At 32.7% G+C, this 11854-nt stretch overlaps 1 protein-coding gene across 1 annotated transcript; it reads right to left on the reverse strand.

Moving 5' to 3' along the window:
• Positions 1-3906: 3906 nt before the first annotated feature.
• N7500_008437 (Male sterility NAD-binding) lies at positions 3907-4409 on the reverse strand (the record flags this gene model as incomplete). Its single annotated transcript, XM_056679581.1, has 4 exons — positions 3907-3945; positions 4040-4078; positions 4141-4209; positions 4287-4409. Coding segments are annotated over 4 exons (270 nt in total), but the record flags the coding sequence as incomplete, so codon positions are not given.
• Positions 4410-11854: the final 7445 nt, after the last annotated feature.

The following is an 11854-nucleotide window of genomic DNA, read 5'->3' on the forward strand; positions in this document are numbered from 1 at the left end:
CATATACTTAGCCATACTAACATGCAATATTCTTTGGCGGAACGCTGTGCAGGGAGAGATTTGTGATGCCGAAAACATATAAAATGTCTTCGACGGGGTGGGTTGGGGGCCACAAGGCCAACTTAACCGGATTGAAGATCCCCCCGTCCAAGTAGTTACGCCCAATCGTTTCCTTTAGAAAACTCGAGTTTCCCTTCTTTCTGTGTGTCTCAAATCTAAATGAATACCGACATATCCAGTCTTCTCAGGTATATTCCAGTCAACATTACATGCTATCATTTCGAATCTTCACCTTCTTTGCGCCTCTGTGTAACACCTCGCGCGCGTACAATGTCAGAAAAGAGAGTGGTATCCGCGCCCAGCTTCCTCTCCATTCCCACTAGCGAAAACTCCCGAGTTGCTCGATTCAACCCCGTGCAGGAGCGGTCGCAACGACTACTGGAAAGGCGCGTAAATTTCAAATCAGAAAAACAAAACAAAAAGAGAACCAAAAACATACAACAGCATATGTATGACCGTGGTCACCTAGCGCCCACGGTTCGGGCGTGGGCGGCTCGCCGCTCTATTCAGGGCACTCAGGGCAGATATTCACCCACCTGAATATTCCTCACCCGAATATTTAGCCCGTATAGCAAAAGGTACATTTCTCATCATGACCAAAAAAAGGCTATAAGTACCCTTCCTTTCCCCGTCTATTTTCATCTCTCTAGCTTCGCTTTGCCACTCTAACCCCGCTTAGTCATAAGTAAGATACGTACTAAGTATGACCCAACGTTAAAATATATGGCCAATATAGTGGATTTCGGGGAGTATAGTAACAATGAAATCTAGCGGGTAGTGCTACCATGAATAGAATCTAGTTATAGTGACACGTTACTTATTTTCGATAAGTATATTCTAATTATAGGAGTAGAGAAGTAGTCGCTAAACTATGCCTCTATTACTAGTTTTGTTATATTATATCTATAGGCCGTTATTCCGCTAGATATTAGGACTTATAGGGCTTTCCTCGAGTGGGTTTTAAGAGGAATAAACGGTCGGATTAAGGAACGGCCTATAGTCGAGACAATTTAAGGGTTTTTTAGGAAATTTACGACTAGTATAAAGAGAAAACGAAATTTTAAATTTCTACTACCTATAAGGACTACTATTAATAAGGTTTGTACTAGTTTCCTTTTAACTAAGTTAGGGCTAATATTAGATAGTATATTATAGGAGAATTAAGGATTAAGATTCCTCTCTTAACTAAGTAAATAAACAAAGATAGCGGTGTATCCCTAAATAATTTAACTATCTTAATAACTTAATTATAGTGCTAAGATCACTATAAGTATTATAGGAACCCTATAGATCGGGCTAGAGTCTAGCTAAGTACCGCGATACTCCTATATTACTTTACCTCTACACGTATAGGGGAGGTTTATAAATTAACTGCTCGGAGATATAGAGCCTAGGAGATCGGGGAGGAGAGTAAGGATACTAAGTTAGAAGCCTATATGATAGCTACCTATTATAAGGTATATTTAAATAAGAAAAAGGAACTAATACTTAAAGCTAACTATATTAGTATTTTAAACTCACTATCGAGACTATAGATAGTATAATAATACTTATACTTACCTATAAGCGCGAATTTATTAAAGGGTATTAGCGAAAGATAAAATAGGAGATTCCTAAGCACGTATTCTACGAAGTTTACGCTAAGGATATACCTATATTTCTTAACTTTTTAATATTCTTTTTACTAATAGCCGCTGTAGATATAGCTTTTAGAGATTATAGTTTAGTAAGTAAGATCCTAGATACTATCGATATATATAAGAAAGTTAGTTATTTAGAGGATAAGATCCTTAAGGTAATTTATATCTAGGAAGAGATAAGAAATATACTAGTTTTCCGCTAATATCTTAAGTATAATATAGATAATTTCAAAGGAAATACTAGGGAAGCGGATTTATTCGGCAAGGCTTTAGTCAATCTAGGCTATAGAAGTGGCTATACACTAAATATTACTATTTAGGCGTATCGAAGATAGGCTTTATAGTAAGTAGGTATAGGTCTATTTTAAGTATAGGCTCACTAGCTAGCTAATAATAAAATAGATAAGATATATTCCGAGTCTACAAGAATAAAGTTTACTAGGTAAACAAATCGGGATATATATAGAAAGTTATATATATATCCTCTTAGTGAGGTTAATAGACTAGCAAACTACCTCGGAATTACTATCCGATAAGAGTATATCCAGAATCGCCGAGGAATAGGTCTTTACCGCAATTCCTCTTTATTCTAACTCCTTCCTATAAAAGCCGAGTATAAATTTCTTACCCGCGAAGATATTTATGCTCTTAACTAAACTATAGCAAAATTGAGTTTATTACTCTTAGATACCACACCGGAAGAAAAACACGAAATCTAACTAAAGTAAAAGCGGATCTATAATAAGAAAAAGAGTCTTTATAATAAAGAGCTCCGAAAGGTCTAGGCTCTCTTAGGGAGGTAATATAGAAGTATTTACACTAAAACTATATTCTATTATAGGAGAAAGGTAATACCCTATAGAGACTTCTTAGCTAGTATATTATATTATAAGCTTAGTCTCCGGAGCTTAGATAGGAGAAGAACTCTATAGGTATTAGAGTCTCTCTATAGCGAGACTAATACGATTTTATACCGCGATAGCCTTAGCCCTATAGGCTAGGCCTATCTCTATAGAAGGTCTATTAAAGAGTATATCTTCTAGCGATAGGGAGATATAGATTTCCTATTACTAACTTAAATAAGATTTAAAGATCACCGAAAATAGTTATATCTCTACTATTACTACTTAAGGTATTATAAAGCTACCTACGGATTTACTTAAATCTACTTTGAATATAACCTATAGTTTACTAATAAATCGGAATAGGAGAGCTATTACTAGGAATATCTTAATAATCTAAGCGATTTACTCTATTATAATCCTATAAACTTTCGGAATATACCTATAAAGCTAGGGCTATATCTATTTTGCCTAGGTACGAAGAGAGAGAAACTATTAAAGAGAATATTTTAATTTATCCTCTTACCACTAAAATAGCACTCCTATATTAAGGATCATTTAAAGAGACTTAAACTTGATTTTAATTATAAATATCTAGCCTACTCTATAAGCTTTAGAAGCCTAGAGGAGCTTACTTATTATCTCGTTAATATATATTACTAGCGCCCTAGGCGGAAATCCCCGAAGAAACGAAAGTAGGTAGATATTAAATTCTAAGGTATATAGATTAGGCTAGTTATTATTTAGACTAACCCTAGGTTTTAAATATATATATATAAAAATAAGACTTAGTTAAAAGGATCTTCTATATTTCTTATATCGAATCATATAAATACCTAGTAGCACTATAGTTTAACTATATTTCCTATAACTAAGTTAAATTTCTGATATAGTATAGTGGTAAAATCTATTAAGCCCTAAAATCTCTATCTTTTAGCTAACTTCTCTTACTTAAAAGAAGACTTAATAGTGGAGTCGATAGGAGCTAAAAGTTTACGGGTAGACTTCCTATTTTTTTTTTTCTTTTTTCTACCACCCTTCGTTAGACTAGGAGATTTTAATAGTCCCGGTTCTATAGGATACTCCAAAAAATATTTATCGTTAATAGCTTACTCTAATAGGTCTAGGGTTAATAATCTAGACTATCCTTTAGCTAATTTAGTCAATTATATTAGCCGAGCTATAAGAGCTAGAAGATCTTATAGCCTAATTACTTAATAAACTAGCCTATAATATAATTTCTCGAATCTATAGACTTAGTTAGTATAATATTGATTTAGGCTAACTTCTCTTATCTAGGCCTCTAATTCTAACAAAACGCTTATAAGTATCCGAACCTTTCTTAAGGATCTATTACTTCTTATTTAATTATTCTTATCGACTTTGGCTTTCCTTAGATTTACCTATAATTTATCTAATCAAATTTTTAGGTATCTCAAAGGTAGTTATTAGTATAAAAAGTGTAGTAATTTTACCTAGAAGCTTTACTTTAATTACCTTAGTAGTAATATTATTAATAAAACACTTAAGTGTAACCTAGTATTAATATTATAAATATTAATAAGAAAACTAGAGAATTAGTAGTAGATATTAAGTACCTTATAGTACGTAAGTATAGAGTTAAGTACTTCCTTAGATATAAAACGTGTTATATCCGGTATAGTAGTCTAGATAAGAGAGTTAAGAAGCCCTTAAAGATCGATAGTGTGTAAATTAGACTTAAAGGTTAAAAGATTATTAACACAAAAGTGTGATTATAGAGCTTTATAGATAACTTCTTTTTAGCGATCGGCCCGAGTTTTTTGGAGTGTTTTAGTGAAGTAGTGGTTATAGGTAATAGGTATAAGGAGCTCTTTACTTTCCTTCTCTAATATATATTGTAACTTTTCTAGAGCCGGCAAAATTATATTGTTAAATAAGGCTTTTAAGGTAACCTTATCTACTATATAGAAAACTATATATTAAAGAAATTCTCTCGTAGATATCTACGCGGTAGTAATAATAGATAGCGATCTCGTAGAGTCCGAAAATTACTATCGACTTAGTACTACTTTTTCCGGGGTAAAAGTTATAAATAATATCCGCTATTAGTAAGCTAATTATCGATCTAGTGATTTAGAGTTTATAGAAGGTTATACTTTAGGCTTAAAGGTTTAATAAGCGGGGTTTTTAGTGGAAGTAATTTAATTCTCGGCCAAACTCTTATTAAAACGATAATATTACCTCTAATAGGACCTATAAAACTTCTTATACTTTTAGATATCCTAAAGTATAATATCCCTACTAGGTTAGGGGTATCTATATAAGTAACTAATTATATAATAGTAATACTAGCCTCCGCGCGGCCGAGAAAAATAGCCCTTATACGTATATAAGAATATTATAACCCTATAGTTTGCACTATATAAATTTAGAATCACTAACGTACCTCACGCTAGGGGTACTAGTATAGTCGGACTATTATATAGCCGGTTCGAGGATAATAAACTATCTTTAGCCTATCGCAAGGCTTTTTGCCTTCTGTTACTAACTACCGCCTAGTAGACTTAAAGTGTCGGAGGTAATAGTATAGATCTCTAGAGTATTAGGAGGCTAGGGGGATATTTTACTTCGGTGAATAGGGATAGGTAGAAACTATTGGTTACTAATACTATATATCTTTGATTTCTGGTTATTAGCGCGAGTTATTCTTTTCCTAACTTATAGGGCTTCTAAGAAATAAATATAGTTCTTTTTCACTACCTATCAATTAAATTATATACTGCCCCTATTATTACTATATATTATAGGAAAACCTCTAGAACTAGCTAAAAGAATATATATTAGACTAATACCCCTCTGACACTCGAAACTATAATATTATATATAATATATAATAAGGATAGGATATATTATAAGTTAGTATTCTAGGAAGCCTAGTATAATTAATACCGCGGTAGGTATAAGGAGTGATTAAGGAAGATAGATAGGATATATAGTATAAGGTCTTACAATTTAATATAGCGATAAATAATAAATTACTAGTAGAATAATAGTAGAGAACTACGTTTATTTCTTAGAAGCCCTATATCTATAAGCTAATTAGCGTGGTCTATAGGTATTCTAAATTTCGCGGCCTTCGCTTATAGGCCAATTATAGTAAGTTCGCGATCGACGGTCTAACTACCCACTAGGGTTAAAACCTAAGAGCTATCCTTATCCTAGTCCAGACCACAAGGTCTTACTTATAGCTTCCTTATTCCTATAGGCAGTACTAGATATAGCGCGAGGTCTCGTATATACGTGGCTTTTAGGGTATAGTAACTCTCCCTTTCGGTTTTAGAGACCTACCCTTATCCCGATATCTAGAAGAAAGTTTGGTTTAGGCCTAGCTAATAAGTGATACGTTTGTGATAGGGCGATATTAGCTCGTGGTGTAACCTTTACGATAATCTAGGATAAATATAGAAGACTTAAATAGGAAATTTGTCGGGCTAATTAGCGCTATTATATACTAGACTCTAATCACGCCCTAGATAAGTTCTATAGAGATCTATTACTAACTCTAACTCGATTCCCGATTATTGAATATAGTCACTTATTTCGGCTCTATATAGTAAGAATATCTTCTAGTATATTCTAGATTTATCTCGATCTCCTATTAGCCTACTAATATACTCTATACCTTACCACTAGAAATATTGTCTATAATTTTAGAATATATTTATACCTATATAGCTTAACTTTATAACACTAGGCTAACTTACTTAGTGCTACCGAAAGGAAGATCTAAAAAACCTTTACTTAGTCTTAAAAGCCTTACACTTAGTGACTATACCACGACTTTACTAATTAATTATTCTTCTTTCGAGAAATAAGGATAATCTAAGTGACTTAAATATTAGACCTCTTTTAGAGCGGGGTTCTCGATATCTTAAATTTATAAGGGAGATTATTCTAGTCGCGGAGTTTTATTAATTACTTCGCTATCGCTGTTATAATTATAACTCTAATAACTCTAATAACTCCGATAACTCCGATAATTCTAATAATAGCTCCGATATCGAATATAACTCCCCTAGCGACAAAAATTACTTAGAATATCGAGACTCCCCTTAAAGGCTTACTATTAGTGAAGATATAAATAGAAGTACACTTTATAATAAGGACTAGGAGAATTAGCTAGGCGATAAATCTTATCTAAGAGAGCGGCCTAACAATCGCTCTAATATCTCTTTAGTCGATTATCCTTATATTAACTCTCCTAAGGGACTCTCGGATAGCCTTACGTGGTAGGAATAGCCGCTATATAAGTAGTTTATATAGATTTTAGAGTCAAGAATCTAGCAATTTCTAGATTTAATTCTAGAAGGTAGGTTAGAAAGGTTTAGGTATAAGTTCCTTAATTATAACTAAGCTTATATAATCCTAATACAAAGTAATAGCTAGAATCTTAGTACCTATATTCCTAGAGCTATAATCGAATACCTTAGCACAAAATAGCTATAAATCGCTTATCTAGAGGTTATCACCGATATAACTTATCTAGGCCTAGATTATTTAAATATATACGATTTATATAGACTTAAGAGACTTCGGCGCCTTCGCTTAGTTATATCTACCTTTTTTCAGGACCCGGAATACTCCCTTAGAGAATTATTCCAAAACAATACTTCGGTATTAGAGGAAATTAAGATTGACAAAGTTAGCTATAGAGGACTATAAAGTAGAGTTCCGGGATAAAATAAACTACTTTATTAAATACTAGCGCTTCCTCTAGGGAAAATATAATAATTATTTCTGTTACTAAAGAATTTAACTTTAAGCGCGGTTTCCTTAGAAAATAGCTATAATATTATACTATCTATTTTCTCTTTAAATTACCTATATTCGCTAGCTTTAAGAAACTATAAAGAATTAGCTAGCTTACTTAAAGCGCTCGGATTAGATAACGTGTTACTACACTCAATAAGACTTAAGTCCTTTAAATATCTTGATAATAGTATATCGGTAGAGCCCGGGGGTATAGAATCTATTGTAAACTTTCTTATATTTTTCGAAGGGCTCTAGGATTTATTCCTATTATTCCTTAGTGTCTTTAAAAATAGTCTCCTAAGTTTAATATCTAATTATAAATCTTCGTTAAGATAGCTTCTATATTATACCCTATAGATAACCCCTCGGCGAAATCTAACCTAGCGACCATTAAGGTTCTAATCCCCCTTATTTACCTAACTCTTAAGAGAAACACCGAATCTTATTTGTTTAGGGCTTTACTATTCTCCGGAAGACCTAGTAAGTATAGATTACTTATTTTAGTAAAAAGAACTTTCTACTAATATAAATAAGCGCGCTCTTCTTTCTCTTCCGAGAATCTACCCCTACCTCCGACTACTATATATTAGAGCCTTCGGGTGGCTAGTATTTAAAGGGTATTATAAAGGATTAGACGATTAATCGGAGTCTAAATTCTCTACTATACTTCCGGAGATATATAAACTTACGAGTTAGGCTTTTGGGCTAGAGAGGTTACTAAATCTATAAGTTCTTACTTATAGAGACTTTTCTTATTAAGGGCGTAGGCTATATCTTATGCTCTATAGATTTAAATCACTAGATAACGTGGATATACAAAAATCGGCTACTAGGCTATCTAACCTAGTATATAGAGAGGTTATAAAGGAAGATATCTTAGAATAAGAGATTTTGTATATAAATACTTATTTCTTAGAAGCCTACCCTAAGGATACTTTGTTATATAAGTAGAATCGCCTATTCTAATTAAAAATTCTATATTCTAGTTCCTTAATTTCACTAGGAGAAACTAGTTAGAAGTATCTATCGCTCCCTAGTAGTTCTTCGTAATAACTAGCGTCGATATAGTAGACTATTTATAATAACCTACGTATTTTGTTTATATCCTAGATTATTACTTACTTATTCCTAGAAGATTTTGATCCTATGATATTAGACAAATAGGATATTTATAATTCGAATTTTCCTTAATTTATTATTAGTTAGCGTAGCTATAGGCGAATATATATAGTAAGGTATAGAGGATTAATTACTATTTAGTGTAGAAAGTCCCTATCTATTAGCGCTAAAATTGATTCTACTTTAGTTTGTATAGAAGGTAATATTAGTATAGAGCTTTATAGGCTTATAGCTACTAAAATAATAGGCTTAGTGAATATTGTCGATCTTCAATTCCTGTCCACCAGGATTAAAGGAGTTTAATCTTTAACTCCTAGGAAGTTTTACTCCACGAAGAATAGCGGTCTAGTGTAGGAAAGTATAGATTCTCTACCGAACCATAAGGGGACAGGAGACCTATATATAGAGTATAGTAGCTGACTATAATTATCCCACTAATAACTAGTACCCGGCTTCTATCTCGTAATATACTATAAGTCTCTATATTTTAGTATCCTAAGTGTCCCTTATTACCTAGAGAAGAGAGAAATACCCTTAATATATTATATAAAATATAATATAGAGGTTGTCACTTCTATAGCTTTTACTTTACCTAGTATAGTTCCTCTTATTTAGTATTAACTAGTGTAATAAGGAATCAAAATACTTACTATATATTTAACTTTACCTCTTATTCTATTTCTATTATATTATATAGGTATTGAGATTATAAGGTTATAAGTAGTAGATATATATAGATTAAGAATATACACTCCTACCCCTCTCTGAATCCACTTTCTAGGGTAGTGAACCTAGGCTCCCTTATATAAAAAGTCGAGTATAAAGCTAAACTACGAGTGCTAAATCGACCTATATACCATAGAGTATATAGCCTTAAGCGTTCCCCTTTTCACTAGGTAGGGCTTTACCTCGATCACGTGATATTCGAAATATTATAGCTAATCATTTTACTATATTTCCCTACCTATAGGTCTAGTTAACGTACGTATCGAATATCCTATCCTAGGAGACGAATACCCTAATATAGTTAGTAACGCTAGATTAACGTACTACTATTCTAATATAATATATATTAATACCTATCTAAAATACAAAATATAGCCCGATTACTATCTATATAAGTACTTGGTTTTTTTCTGGGCTATATTCTTTTTTTTTTTTTAAGGATCTATAGGTTATTTATGGGAATCCTAGCTTAAGCGTAATTTTAAGACTACTCTACCAAAACCCGATAGCTCTTCGAAAAAGGTGCGTCTTTACTAGCACAGTCGACCCTACCGATAATAGCTCCTAGTAGATATATTGATAAAAGAGAAGATAATAATATTCTCTATTTAAAAGCAAGACTAAGAGAGAGAAGAAGAAGAGAAAGTAAGTATAAATAGGATACTAAGATCCTATTTATACTGCTAAATATAATAGTATATCAAATATATTTGATCTATATACCTAGATACCTATGGTATCCGATATATATTTTTATTTACTATTTAAAGTTTATATACCTATTTAAGTATAGTATCTATATACCTATAGCTATCTATACACTATCGATAAAGTCCCTATTCTCTATCTTCTATTAGCGTTTTAACTATAGGGCGAGCCCTATAAGTAAGGACATTATATAGACTAGCTTTTGTCCTCTAAGAGTGGGCCTAGGCCTAATATACTCGCCTTAACTCTATAGCTAAAAATAGCGATATAGAATAACAAGCTTCTAGTTAGGGATTATACCAATCTACTAATTATCTCTATTTTTAAGGCCCCGTTCTTAGGACTACCCCACACTTAACCAGCCTACTTATCTAATTGACCTATAACACTATATTAACTATAGGTACTATTTTAAGAGAACTATATATCTATACCTACCTATATCCGGTGTAACGCTATGGCCTAGCTATATACTATTAGCCGAGTTATCTTTTATAGTGATATCGGTATTGTGGGTTCTCCTATATATAAAGGGCCTCCCTAGCCGGTGTTATACTATGATTTTCTCTTCCTTTCTTATCCCGCTAAGTTATATTAGTGTTTCTTCCTCTATAGGTATAATAGTAGGCTATTCTAACACGATTATTATCCCTAATAATAAGGGATCACTAAGCCTTAAGTTAACTACCTCGCGTCCTCGAAGGTACCCTCAGCGTAACTATAGATACTAAGAGTTTAAGAGTATACTTATTAAAGTAATCGATAATATACCTATTATACCTCTATTACGTAAGCGTAAAAGAACTAAAATAGAGCTATTAATTCTGGTACTAGCCCCTTATAAGACTCTCCTTTTCCCTTACTAATAATAGACTAGGACAATATTTTTAAGAATATCCGAAATATAGTTAACTATAAAATCTAACTATTACGAAACAAAACCTAAGCGCTATAGGAGGAACTTTGTTAAGAGAGAGAGGAGCGCCAAAAAGCGGAGGAGGAAGTTCGCCGGGGGAGGGAGGTATACCAAAAGATAGAAGAGTAACTCTCCCTAGAAAAGGACTAGCTTGTTTTAGAATATAAGATCTACTATATATAGCTAGATCTCTAGATAACTCTTTTATATAGGTACTTATTTTGTAACTTATATATAGGGTATCTTAATATATCGAAAGCGTGTCCTATCTATAGAATACCTATTATAGGATATATAGGATACCGCTAATTTTTAGGGTAAACCATATACGTTATATTATAGGCCTAATTCAAAAACGTAAGATTTAACAATAAAGCTTCTCCTAATCAACTAGTTAGCTTAGTTTTGAGTCTATAGAATATTGGAAAAGGTAGATAGAGTATAGTCTTATCTAGAAAGGTATCTATTAGTAGGGAGGGTGTAATTATCCTTATACCTTATCGGGGCTTTCGGGTTATTACTCTAACGTATTAAAATCTCTATATAGGTAACTATATCTAGGCACTATCGATCTTCTAGAACACCGAAAGGTTTAATAAAGAATAAAGTTAAAGAAGTGATATCGAGATTGCTATATACTTATTTATAGTCAGCAGCGAAATTAGCTTCCGCTCCTATATTATCTCCCTCAAAAATCTAGATCGTTTCCTAATTCAGGGCATCAAATTAATAGTGAAGTAATACCTAGAACTTAGCTTATATAATTATATTAACCTTTCCGTTACTATAGAGAAGGGCGATCACGAGATAGAGATTGAAGGTATTTCTACACAATACCGGCTATATATACGTACCTATTGTAGGATAGAGGCTAATAGGTAATTATTTTGTGAGCGTAGCGGAAGAACTAAGCTTAGGATAGCCTAATTCTAGATTCTGTTACCTATAGTGAAACCGAATGGTATATAGCCAGTATTGTCTAGGTCCTAATTTCTAAGTTATTTAAATAGAGATACTAGGCGTAATAGTGGTGTTTCCTGACAATCTAA

The sequence above is a fragment of the Penicillium coprophilum genome, assembly GCF_028826855.1.
Source record: "Penicillium coprophilum strain IBT 35676 chromosome Unknown utg000005l_segment0_segment0, whole genome shotgun sequence".
Lineage (NCBI taxonomy): Eukaryota > Fungi > Ascomycota > Eurotiomycetes > Eurotiales > Aspergillaceae > Penicillium > Penicillium coprophilum.